The sequence below is a fragment of the Typopeltis vanoorti genome, chromosome 13 (assembly GCF_054136105.1).
Source record: "Typopeltis vanoorti isolate ZY-2024b chromosome 13, IOZ_Tvanoo_1.0, whole genome shotgun sequence".
Taxonomy (NCBI): Eukaryota; Metazoa; Arthropoda; class Arachnida; order Uropygi; family Thelyphonidae; genus Typopeltis; species Typopeltis vanoorti.
In genome coordinates, this window is record NC_143561.1 from 4,694,551 (window position 1) to 4,708,752 (window position 14,202).

General features: G+C 37.3%; 1 protein-coding gene across 4 annotated transcripts in view; it reads right to left on the reverse strand.

Moving 5' to 3' along the window:
* The window catches only part of LOC150099898 (uncharacterized), a 127,163-nt gene that overhangs the window by 64,217 nt on the left and 48,744 nt on the right, over nt 1-14,202 (reverse strand). For all 4 annotated transcript variants that reach the window (XM_090403075.1, XM_090403076.1, XM_090403077.1 and 1 more), the window contains exons 3-4: nt 11,854-11,899; nt 5,596-5,710 (exon numbers count right to left, since the gene is read on the reverse strand). In XM_090403075.1, the coding sequence (XP_090259201.1) occupies nt 5,596-5,710; nt 11,854-11,899 (161 nt within the window). The remainder of the gene's footprint in view (nt 1-5,595; nt 5,711-11,853; nt 11,900-14,202) is intronic.

Below are 14,202 nucleotides of genomic sequence, written 5' to 3' on the forward strand. Positions count from 1 at the left end.
CTAGAGCTACTTTGACTGCATATCGCCCGTGTTCAAGCAACAGGGTGAGATGACGTGGAGGGAGGGGAAATGGCTATGTGCACGCATGAACTCACAGTGCTGAAGCGAGGACCTGAATGCTCCCACAACCGAGCAAGCCAAGGTAGCTTAACTAGCTTAGGCCTTCGATACACAACGCAAAGCTCAATTATTGCCACGCAAGCTTAAAACGTCTTCTGTCTACAAAAATAAAAGCCTAAATGGAATGCTTATAAATGCATGCATTTATTAACTAATAAATATTACTTCTGTCTCAATTAATGAGCTTGCGCAGCAAGCATGGAGAATTCGCCACTGGTTGAACCATGGAATGCATTGCCTGATAGAGTGGTGAGAGCAAGAACGGTCAATGAGTTCAAGGAGTGGTATGATAGACAATGAACGCTTATGATAGGTGTTAATAAGTGTTTATTGGGAGGTCCTACCTAGGAAACTGTATTTCCTAGGAAGGCCCTCCCACGATGAGTCTTTTGACTCCATAGGATGCCTGAATAATAATAATAATAATATAATTTGAGCCCAGTTAGGGTAAAAACCTATGATTGCAATACTAGTAACAATTTTCCATGCAGCAGTAAGTTTGAAGCTATTTGGCATGAAGTGAAGGCTAACAAGATAAAATGTATGGTGCGGTATTGCTACAGACCTAGTATATCAGTTGCTAGTGACAATGAAATGCTTTGTCAAATAAACCTAATGGGTTCTAAACAGGTGACTTTAATTATCCAAACACTAATTGCATTGGTAGCAGTGAAATCTTCACCCCAGTGGGAAGAAAGAAGCCTATTTATTGAGCTAAAGTTGTGACTATTCTGTCTCCAGTTGGGGGAACAGTAATCATGCTGCACTGATTTGGGAAGTGGCTAACTGCATGGATATATTCCATTCAGAAAAGGTTACATGCTAAACTACAAACAAGAAATTACGATTTAGGTTTTTTCCCATGATCAGTTGCTAGATGGGAAGGATATCAGCAGTGCATGGGAAGTCTTAAAAAAAACAAAACATCAATGATACAATATCAGAAGGTGTCGCTAGAGTTAAAATAATAAACGGGGTGGGAGTGAAATTAGTAAAATTGATGTGCAATCTTATTAGGTAAGAGATTCTTTAGAAAAAGATGATATAGAAGGAATACCATATGCATAAGAATGATGTCGGTTTTTTTTTTAAATATCAGAACTACACATGAAAGGTCATGCAAGATCTATAATATATCAGTGCCATGTGTGAAAACGAGGATAAGAAGAAAGGAGAAATCTGTTGACATTTTTTTTTGAGCAGCTGAAGATTGTTTTGGAGAAAAACAGGGTGATGGAGGCTGTTCCAAGGTAGATGGAATGAAAGATGATGCAGAGAAATTTTTTTGGCAAGTTTGGAGCTGGACGTATGTAAATGGGTGTTGACTAGCAGCTGCTCATGTTCTTACTGTTTTAGAGGAAAGCAAAGGAATCATAAGGGCTAGTTCAGCTGAGCACCATTTAAGAAAGTATCTGTAGAATGATGCTCAAGTGAACTTGTAACTAGAAACTGAACATCTATGTGTGTGTGAGAGATTGAAGTGGATCTGTGAGAGATGGATCATCAATCTGTACCATCCTCCTCTAGATGAGTTGTTTGATGGCTGAGAAGCTATGGTTGAGATCTGTTTGTGCCAGGAAAGGCTGGAGGGTCAGGTCAACCAAAGATTAAAGATTTGAGTTTTGATATTTGAGTGTTATCAAATGTAAAGAGAAGTGCATGTATCTTTCTTGTGGGACACTAAACAGGATTTTAGTTATCCTCACCCATTGAAGAACAGTAAAATCAAAATTTAAGACCAGTTATGGAGGATCTTGAGGCTTCTAATGATTGGGCACCAGAAGGTTTGTCAAATGGGAGGAAGAGTAGAACATGGTTAGGATTTGAAGTCAGTAAGAGCAGGTCATTTAATACAGGAGGAAGAGAGTGCCCCAGGATCCTGTACTATCTGCTCAATACCCCAGGGTCACTGAGAAGAGGAAGCCATCCACTATGACTCATAGTCAGCGATTCAGTTGTATGGGTGGAAGGCAAAACAAATGCTTTAGAAATGTCAAGAACAACCACACGAGTTCTCCAAATTTTTCCATGGCTTGAGTCCAGCAGTGGGTGGTGAAGGCCAGAAGATCAGATATGGATCAAGAGTGGAAGAATCTAGATTGCTGGTTACTAATCAGATGGTATGGAGTGAACTTTGACTTGGTCATCAATGGAGAAATGGAAGAGAATAGTAATGCCAGTAAGTCAGCCTTGTGTTTGGGTGATGTTACTATAGCACCATCTGGATGCTAGTATGATGGAAATGTGGATGGGCAAAAATTGCACCTAATGGCCTTGGCAAGAGAACTGAAGGCTCAACTGAAATTTGCACAGGAGGAGAGTTTGGAGCATTCTGCTATTTTGAAATCTGATCTGGATTTATTTATTTATTTATTATTATTTTGATTTTTGTTTCCTTATAGCTGTTGCAAGCTATGATATAAGAAGAGTGTGATGCTGGAATTTTGGTCTTGAGCCACTCATGGTATGCTCAATTTTTATTTATTTATTAATTATTTATTATTATTAATTTTTTTTTGTACTTTACTGGTACTCATTCAAGAACCAATGCTTAAATAGTGGTGGGATTTTGGGATGGAATGGAGGGTGGAAGCCTTCATTCCTATGATTATGATTTCTGTAATTTGGTATGAGTAGGTGTTTGGATCAGGAGAACAGAAGCAGTAGTCAGACGATGAAAAGGAGAAATAGAAATCATAGAGGTCATCTGCACTCCTGTAGTGCCAAGGACCTGAGGCTGCAAATTGTTGGGTGAAGGTTGTTCCCTGGTGAAGGAGACTTTTATGAGGTTGTGTAGTCAATAAAAGTGTAGTCTTAGTGTGATTATAAATTAATATTAAACTTGGAAGTCAATTACTAATAAAAAAAAAGCCATACAATCCCTCACAATGACCATTACTCCAGATTTACAGATAATATAGAATTTTCGGATGGGGTGGCATGCATAAAGGTTTTTTTCAGTATTTAATATTTCAAGTATAGCTGCTCTTCAGGCTGCGGGTTCAGGTCCCGCCGTGGGCATGGATGTTTGTGATTGTCTGTGAAAATACTATTAGTGAACAGTAGATGGCATTGGTGTAGTTGTGGTTGGTGGATTGAGTGGTGGAGATGGAGTTGTAGAGTAGGTGCCCTCCCTCAATGAGTCTTTGGACTCCCTGGAGGTGTCAAGTAATAATAATAATAATAATATTTCAATCTGGTATTTCAACTTGTATTTCATTTCCATATCAGGAATCATCTTCACAGTGCTTCTAAACTAAGAAGAGTAAGGATATGCTATTTGTAGTTTAAAACACTCTGAAGATGGTTCTTGTAAGAGATCTCAAATATTAGTGTATTTACAATAAAAACTGTGATCTTTACATAATTGCCCATCCAACAAGTGTTATTGAAACGATGGACGATTATATAGTTTCATAAAGCGAGAATGGAATGATAACAGACATTACAGAGTGCTTTCTTTCTACTGCTCTCTGGCCAGTCACATGATACTATAGGGAACCCATGAGAAACTGTAAACACAATCATTTATGCAGCTATCAATAAACTTAGTCAATGGGCAAATTTCATCCCTGTAATGAACACAGAGTTCATTACAGGGATGAAAAACTGCTTGTAAGGAGAAAGTTTAAAAATATTCTTTTTTAATGCGAATCTCACCACACACAAAAGGTTTTTGTAAACCTACAGTACATTTGAACCATGGGTGAGATAAATTTTTTTTATATTTTATCAATTTTATATGTATATATTGTTTTATACTTTATATCAAAGCACTTCATGCCTCCAATAAGTGGGGCGGTGGTCTCACCAGATGAGGAAATTCATCTTCGACCTAAAGACATTTACAAACATTCATGCCTACAGCAGGATTCGAAACTGCAACGTAGTTGGACAGCGGATACAATAACCACTCAGCACAGCATTAAATTAGAAATAAATAAAAATTAAATTATAACGCTTGCATAAGAATTACATATATAGTTAACATATTATTTGCATAAAGTGAATATACAAAATGTATTTGAAAAGAAAGAATAACTAAATCAACTTATGAAGGCATGTGTGTGTGTGTGTGTGTGTGTGTGTGTGTGTGTGTGTGTGTGTGTGTGTGTGTGTGTGTGTGTGTGTGTGTGTGTGTATTTGTTGGTATATCACAGGCCAATCTCCCCAATATCACAGACCCATCCATGTATACATACATTATCAGTCAGCCATTTCCTTGTCCATGACACTACTTTTTCCCCATCCTAATTGTTTCGGTTTATACAATAACCTTACTTATGGCATTCAGCCAAATACCTTGAAAATTGAATAATATTGTGAAGTGTTTGTTCTTTTAACTTACCCAGTTCAGTATATCACAAAAATGAAAAGGTCACCAAAATAAAGCCTTTCCTTAACAAAATAATGCTCTTCTCTAGAAATATTGATTCCTGTCCACCTATTCAATGACCTTAACCACCACTCCAGGTATACCAACTGACCTATAATTTTCTACATCTCATTTTGACATCACCCTGTGTAACAGAATCCTCTTGATGTTGAGAATCAAATTAAATAAACAGATCAAAGTCATTACCAATTTACTCACATATTCCTTTAACACACAGGCTAAAATTTATGAATTTCTACCACAGCAGTGGGTACCAAAAATATTTTTGCTGAGATGATACACTTTGCCAATATCACTCAACTCTTTCTTCTGCAATAGCCATTCCTACTACTATTAGTTAAAACAGAAAGCAAAAATGCCAGCATTAATTTGAATATCAGTAAAATAAAAGTCGTGTTTTCTGGCAATACAGATAAATTTATGATCAAGGGAGATAAATAAAGGTTGAAAGTTATTATTTACTGAGGTCCATAATAAGAAATGATGGTTAATGTGAACATGAAATTAAAAGAAGGATAGCTATAGAAGGTAAAAGTTAAGTTTAATTTGACAAAAATTATAAAAGATAGAGTAAGGCCATTCCATGCCACTAATCAAAAGTTTTTCTATTCTTTCATTCTCATTTTATATGTTTAATCTTGCACTGTTCACATTCTTGCATATCCTAGCTATCTCTTCCCTTATTTCTGCATTACCAATCTATTTTTCCCACTTTAACTTCAACTGCATCACATTCACCTACATTCACTTCTGCATTTTCATTCCCTCTTTCTCTCTCTCTCTCTCTCTACTGCTGCAGTTTTCTTTCAAATTCTTTTAAACCAGTTTTTATCCCAGTACTCTAAATTACCGATATGGATATGAAATCATATTCACATCCAACTTCATACTCTCTGTTGACTTTCTCTATGGCACAGTTTCATGACACCCTTGCTTACCACTCACAAACCACACCCTTTTCTAATGAACCAATTTCACACAAACATACCAAACTTTACATTGCACATTTGTCAAACATTGCCTTATCAACTACCATTATACTATCAATACTAAGTTTAAAAGAAGTATAAATATCTTACAAGTCTTGGTTCGAGAGATGGTGCATCGGGAACATTCATTACATAGGATTCTTTGGTTACAGAAACATAATTTGTTGGTGATGGTGCACGGAATACTGCCTCAGCAATCTTTTCACTATAGAAAATACAAAAAATAATACTACTGTATAATGCTCAAAAATCTGATAGAGTAATAAATAAGTCTAAAAATAAGGCTGATTAATTATTATCCCAATATTTCATATCTATCACAAAAGCATACTGAAGAAAGGAAACGCGCATGCAGGCACTGCAACAGCAAACAAAACAAGAAAGCAGATTATATTTCCTTGATACTTAAGTGATTATTATTATTCAGGTCTCCATGGAGTCAAAAGACTCATTGCAGGAGGTCCTTCCTAGGAAACACAAAGTCTATCAAGACTCATTGCAAGAGGTCCCTCTTAGGAAACACAAAGTCTATCATACCACTCCTTAAACTCATTGACCGTTCTCGCTCTCACCACTCTATCAGGTAATGCATTCACAGTTCCACGCAAAGAAACCACTCCTCACCCTCCCGCTCACAGCTTCCTTTCATACTTTCCAGGGATGGCCCCTTGTCATCGCTCTTTCCCGCTGCTCCATCAAGTGAAAGAACTCCCCAGTGTCCACCCTGTAACCACCCCTCAACAGTTTAAAAGTCTCAATCATATCACCTCTGCTTCTTCTATCCACCAAACTCTGCAGTCCACATTCCCTCAGTTGATCCTAATAATTAACATTGTAAATGTCCTGAAACCATGTTTGTTATCTGCCTCTGCACCATATTCACAGTTAATTTATCTCCTTCAAATCCTGGGGATCAAATTTGAGAACAATAGTATAAGTATTGTCTGATCAGGGTCTTATACAACAGAATAATAACTATTCTATCTCTGCAGGTCAGAGTCCTTCTCAGTATTGCAGCAATCCACTGGGTTACCATCACCACCTTTGCAATATGTCCCTTAAATTTCAGTTTTCCATCAATCATCAATCACAGATCTCTTGTTTCCCCTACTTCCTCCACTACAGCTCCTCCAATTGAGTATGCAGCCTCCCATCAATGTATCCCAAACTTAAAGACTGTACATTTTGCTGCATTAAATCGACACTCCCATTCATTTGCCCATTTGTCTAGTTTATTCAAATCTTCTTCATACCCACCACATCTGTACTATTACTAATAACCATTCCCAGCTTCACGTCATCTGTAAACAATTGAATATCCCCCTGTAATCCACTGACAATGTCATTGATGTAAAGGTTAAACAAGACAGGTCCCAGAACTGAGCCCTGTGGAACCCCACTTGCAACCTTCTGCTTCCTTGATATTTCCCCACCATACACAACTCTCTGATACCTATCAAACAGCCAATCCTGAATCCAGTTGACTAACCTGACATCTAAACCCATGTGTTTCAACTTAAATAAAAGCTTATCATGTGGCACCCTGTCAAATGCCTTTGCAAAATCCAAAAAATTTCAGTATATGCCTTTCCCTCATCAACTACTCTTGTCACTTTATTATTAAAGGCAATCATATTACTTAAGCAAGAGTGCCCCTTAACAAATCCATGTTGATTCTCACATATAACATTACCCTCATCTGCCCAACCCTGTACATAGTCTCTCATTGATTTTTCCAAGCCCTTAACAACTACTGATGACACACAAACTGGCCTATAATTAGACACTTCCAGTCTGCTACCACCCTTATGCAATGGATGTCTTACCTTCCTTCCATTCCTTGGGTACCTTTCCCATAGCCAGACTTTCATTGAAAAGCCAGGTCAAAGGAGCTGTCAGTTCTTTAGCACATTCTATCAAAACCAGTGGTGAAATACCATCTAGTCCCACTGCTTTACTGACATACAGAGTACTCAGTATTTTGAACACACTCTCCTCTTGCATGTCTAAAACACGAAGCTGCCCTGCCCCTCTAGTATTAAAACGTTCTTCTCCAGGATGAAATACTGCAATAATAGTGCTCATTGAACAACTCCACTATGTCCTCTGCACTATGTCCTGTGCAGTCACTCTATTTCCAATTTTTATCCCACAATGCCATTCGTCCACAATCATTTCTCCTCCTACTGACCACATAGCTAAAAAATTCCCAAGGATTTTCTTTGGATATTACGATCAATCTCTTCTCATATTCCAGTTTTGCCTTCCTTACCTCTCTGGGCCTAAGTCTTATATTCTTCATGCATCTACCCTCCACCTCCTTATATCTCTTCCATAACCTCTTTTTCACCTGCAGTTCCTGTTTGATATTGTTTATCATCCACTTTACACCAAATTGTGTCCTCTTCTTTACTCATGGAATACAGCTTACTATTGCTGGCAACAAATATTCCTTCACAATTTCTCAAGCACTAATGACATCCCGGCCTTCCAATTTAGCCCTCCATGGAACTGCCCCAAGTTGATATCTAAGACTATTATAATCACCCGCTTTATAATTCCACATATGTTCCTTTCTCTTTGATACTCTTGCATATATATATATATATTCATCTTCCATCTCAAAACCACATGGTCACTCTCTCTCTAACTGGGGAGAGATGTCATCTCAGTTATTATCAGCTCTTCTGATGCTATGACCAAATCCAAAATTCTTGAACTTCTTGTTCCCTCTATTACATGTTGCCTAAGACATTTGTCCCTCAAGAATACTAGAAATTCCATTCCCTTATTACTACATACATTTTACTCTTCCCATCTTTTTATGGGAGATTTCAACTACTTCTGTAGTTAAAATCTCCCATAACAATCATTCTTTTTGCACTTGCCAAGCTCAACTGCCTAAACATCTCCTGCTCCCCACCTTCTGTACTCCTTGGCGTGTAGCAACACCCCACAAAATATTCTGTCTTGCCAACCTCACGCCAAATGCTTTCAAAACCATTGATGTCACTGCCTTCCAAAGCCTCCACTCTTAGAGGACATAAGTCGTCACTTATCATAAGCAGCTCCACCATCGCATTTTCCCTTCCTATCCTGCCGAAAATACTGTACCCTGCAACCTCTATTCCTGTTACTATATCATCTTGTCAACCACATCTCAGAGATACCAATAATATTTGGCCAGGCTGACGCCATCAGTGGCATCAATTCATCTCCTTTATTCCGGATACACTTGGCATTAGTATAAAGCATAAAAATGTCACTGCTTCTATACTTATCATTATCCTCTCCAGATCCCACTGGACTCAGTGTTACCTGATGTCATCCTTCTTCCCCTAAGCACCCATTCCCACAAGAGGCCACTCCTGCTACCATCCATCCTGAAAACTCTAGTTTCCCTTTGACTTGTTCAGAACATTCAAATGGAAGCAGTCTCTCGCATAAAGTTCCTTTCTGTCCTCAAATTCCCTCCAAGCATCCAAGATTGCCCACCTGCATCTCTCACACTCTCTCTCCTCTAACCCTTTCTCTCAGTGTTCCCCTACTTACCTGCTGTCCTGGCATCACTCTATCCCTAGGTCTAGCACTGCCTAGCATTCTTCTCACTTCCTCTTTCTCTCTCTCTAACCATTTCCATTCTTTCCTCTTCTATCATTTTCATAACTCTCTCTCATTCCCTCTCCTCGTCTATCCTTCTCATACCTCTCTCTCTCGCTCTCATTCTCTCTCTTCAACTGCTCCTATTGTCTACTCTTCTATCATTCCCATTCTATCATTTCCTCTCTTCTACTGTTTCTATTCTCTCCTCCTATCATTCCCATAATTCTCTCTCACTCCTCTTCTGATTTGCTTTGCATTCATCTCTTCCATTCACCTACTCTCATCTTTCGTACTTCACATCTCATTCCCCAGACATTCCGCCTCTTCTTTCGACTCATCTATCTCTCTGCAAGTTAGTCTCTCTTACTCGTCATTCATCCTCCTAGTCAATACCATCTCCGAAAACTTCACAATCATTCAAGTCTTTCACACTGCCCACTCTTATTTTTTCATTCATATTTCACTCGTTAATCTGATAAAATCCTCTCACTAACTTAAATGTTTCTATCATATCACCTCTCTTCCTCCTACCCACCAAACTTTGTAATCCACATTTCTCCAACCTCTCTCCATAGCCAGCATTCCAAAGTCCAGACATTGTCTTAGTCACTTGTCTCTGGAACTTCTCCAATGTCTCCACATCACATTGAAAACTAGGCGACCAGATCTGAGCACAATAGTTCAAGTGCGGTCTGACCAGTGCCTTATACAGTGACACAACCACTTCCTTATCCTTACATGTTAGAGTACTACTTATCATAGCAGCACTAGGATGTGCAGCTTTGCAACACTAGCAATATGCCCTCTAAACTTCAGTCTACTGTCAACTATCATTCACAAATCTCTAATCTCATTCACTTCCTGCAGTACGCACCATCGATATGTACAGTCTTATATTTCTGCACTCCAAAATGCAACACCTTGCACGTATTGATATTAAAACTACAACCTTACTCCTTTGTCCACAATAGTCTATTTTATCCAAGTAAAAAGTTACACTATCCAGCTCCAAACACCAAACTTCTCATCATATTCCTTCATTTCATTCATGTTTGTTATTTGGAACAATCTCTCCCATACTGTTTTTCTTAATGAATACAATTCTCAAATTTTTAAGACCCATACTAATAGATTACTTCTTTATCCTTAATTACTTGCCCACACTTGACCCTGTAGTGTTATAGGTATTGTGACCTTTCAAGGGGAATCATAAAAAAATACTTTGTATAAGTATCTTATTGGATAAGGAAACTAAGAGGAAGGAAAATGCATATACTGTGGTATTTATAGATTTTGCAAAAGCATCTGACAAAATGGTATTTAAGTTGCTATGAATTACCTTAGATAACTGGCTGGTGAAATCAACTGATAATTGCATGTCTGACATATATCAGAGTTGTGTATGGGGAATCAGTATCACCGAATTGCAAGGGAATAAGTGGGAATATGCAAGGCTCAGCAATGAATCATCTTTGTGTTAATGATACTGTGAATGGATTCAGGAGAATATTCAAATGTTTGCAGATCATGCAAAACTGGAGAAGAGTTATTAAGAAATGGTACTGAACTTTAGGTTGAGGAACTCAAGGTGTAGGAACGTTATGGCATTGAGGCAGTTGCCAAAGGCAGTGGAATCAAAAAAACCCTAGTGACAGGATATTTTATCAATTATCAAAACTGTCACACTAAAAAAGGCACATAGCTACAAATTTGCCAAGGGCACCAAAAAACTAGCTATGCCACTGGAGCTGTGTATTCTATTAATAGGAGTGTACTGTAGGAGGTGGAGGAGGCCAGGAATCTTGGGGGTGATGACAGACAAGGAACTTTAGAGGAGACACTGCAAATGACATGAAGGCTATCTGGCAGACTGAAGCAATGGTGAAAAGGACATTGACCAGTTGAGAGATGGATGTAGTGGTTTCATTAATACTAAATCTTAATTAGAATGACTACTATGCAAAAATGCAAACTCAGGAGTTTGTGGGAGACAGGAGGAGGAGTGATATGAGTGAGATATATAACTTTTTAAGAGATACTTACACATAGACACTGAGAAGATTTTCAAGAGAAGAACATAGTTGTTGTTAGCATATGGAAGTATCCATGATACCAATATTGACATTTGGATCCGAGATGAGATACTGGTCAGAAGTTATCATATTCCACGAAAGTGTTCTATGTCTGTAGATATGTGTTGTCAGGCCTGATTGCCTGTTTTGAGGGATGAAAAACTTGAGTTTCTGGAAGAAAAAACTTTTATTACTTCCTGTGAAAGCTGACTTCTGTATGAGACCAGCTAACTCACCTTTAGTCAAAAAGACCTGGTAAAGGTTCCCTGTCATAGACAGGAATCCAACCCAGGTCTTTCTGACCAAAGGACTTCAACCATACTGATGGAGCTAGAGAGGCTTGAGAACAAGGTGGTAGGAAAGAATAAGCATCCATTCTGGAATTTGTAGAAGGTAGTGAGAATTAGGTTTTGCAAGGAATGGGATAGGTGCATTGAATGCATTGCTTCAGAGAGAAAGATGGTTATAGTTCATTATAGTCAAAATATAATATTTTGACTATAATGAACTATCTAATAATATTTCATTTGTGGTGTATTTTTTACTATAGTAAAAATAAAAAAATACACCACAAATGAAATATTATAAGAGCCATATAAGAAGTTAACCTTCTTGTTATAGTTCTGTGCTTTACTTCAACTGATTATCCAACTAAACAGAAACAATATTTTACCTCATTTCTTGGTTCAGGAATTTCTCAAAAAGCATCCCTTGCTTACCTAAAAGATAATATAACACTAAAAATCTGTAATAATAAAATAATAATAACTACAGCAGTAACAGTAAAAGGAAGTAGTAAGAAAAGAAAATATGATATTCAATTTAAATTTTAAAAAATCATATAAAAATCTATTGATAAAATTCAAACACTGAAGTCACACATCACAACTACTTAATACAAGTGAAGATGAAATTCACTAAAAAAATTATTATTAGTAGACCCCAGGAAGTAAAGGCCTCACTGAAGGAGGCCATACATCATCCACACCAGCTTTCATACCTTCTTCATGTTGGAGGCTTAATGGATTTTTTACAACAGAAAGGATTAAAACAGAATTTAATACTTCCTATATTTCATCTCAGTCACTGATACATCTTCAGGGATTACAAAAAAATTAAATGTAACATAAACACAAATAACAAACAATACTAAGCCCAACCATGTGGGTGACATTAAAGTCCTAACTAGGTAGAGAGCCCTCTAAGAGAGGTTGTAGGTGGCCTGGAATGTAGGGTGGGACCTCTGGTGATAAGTGTTTCCCAAATCTTAGGAAGCTTAACGCAACCGTATTTATTAAGATTTGGTTGATTTCTGAGAGCTGCTGCTGATTCTAAGAATAGTCTCTCTTTTTTGAATTTGCTGTGGTGGAGCATGGTGGTTTTTTTCCATGAGATCCTATGGGTTGTATCCAAGACATGGTCAGCAAGGCCATGTCTTGGATACAACCCATAGAATCTCATGGGGCGAAACCACCATGCTCCACCACAGCAAATTCAAAAAAGAGACACTGTTCAAAATTCAAGGTACTTTCAAAGAACAAGGGTACTCTATAAAGTTCCTGTAAGCTGGAATACTTTGGAATACAGGCAGATCAGCAACCATCCGCCTGGAGGAACACAAGTCATACATCTGCAACCACGACTACGGTCAGTCAGGCCTTGCTGACCATGTTTTGGATACAACCTATAGGATCTCATGGAAAAAATCACCATGCTCCACCACAGCAAATTCAAAAAAGAGAGACTATTCTTAGAATCAGCAGCAGCTCTCAGAAATCAACTAAATCTTAATAAATACGGTGCATTAAGTTTCCTAAGATTTGGGAAACACTTATCACCAGAAGTCCCACCCTACATTTCAGGCCACCTACAACCGCCCCTAGTGGGCGCTCTACCAAGTTAGGACTTTAGTGTAATCCCTGAAGATGTCTCAGTGACTGAGACAAAATATAGGAAGTATTAAATTTTGTGTTAATCCTTTGAGTGTTGTAAAAAATCCATTAAGCCTCCAACATGATATCCTCACAGCACTTAAGCTTCTACACATGGTTTCATACCTTCTATTACACTCATTCGCACTAAATGAAGCCAATACTTCAACAGGCAAATTATTTCACTCACAGCTCTATGAGAGAAATATCTAGCTCTTATTCTTTCTTAACTGCATACAAAATCAACTTCCACAGATGCTAATTTGTTGTCTCCCCACCTTCCAATGAAAAATTTTATCAACTGGTATCCCATAATGTCCTTTGAACAGTTTATAGATCTCTATAAACTGTTCAAAGGGCAAATTTTAAATAAAATTTATTCAATTGGTATCCCCCCCCCCAATAGAATGGAAAAAAGCAATTATGATTCCTATATTTAAAAAAGGTAATAGAGATGACCCTAAAAACTATAGAGGCATCAGTATACTAAATTCCTGTTACAAAATATATAGCAGAATCTTAAATAGCAAACTAATGAAATATTCTGAAAACTTTATTTTAGAAGTACAGAATGAATTTAGAAAAGGACGATCATGTATAGACCCGACCTTTTGCCTAAAATTAATAATAGAGAAAAGAAGAGAATGCAATTTAGAAACACATATTGCATTTATTCACTTTGAAAGAGCATTTGACAGAGTTAAAAGAAACATATTATTTAACATATTAAAAGAAAGACAAATACCAAATAATATCCTAAAAGCTATCACAGGTATATATGAAAATAATCAAATACAAATAAGATTAAATTACGAGCTATCATATACGAGAGAGATAAACCAAGGGATCTGACAGGGATGTCCCCTCTCAGCAACTCTTTTTAATATCTACTTAAATGAAATAATAATAAAATGGAATAAAATTTACATCAAGGAATTAAACTATCTTCTACAGTAAACTTAAACATTCTCCTCTTTGCCGATGACCAAATAATAATTACAAATTCTGAAGATAAACTACAGAAAGCTATTTTAAATCTAAATGAGATATCCAAAGATTATGGTATGATAATATCAACTGAAAAATCAAAA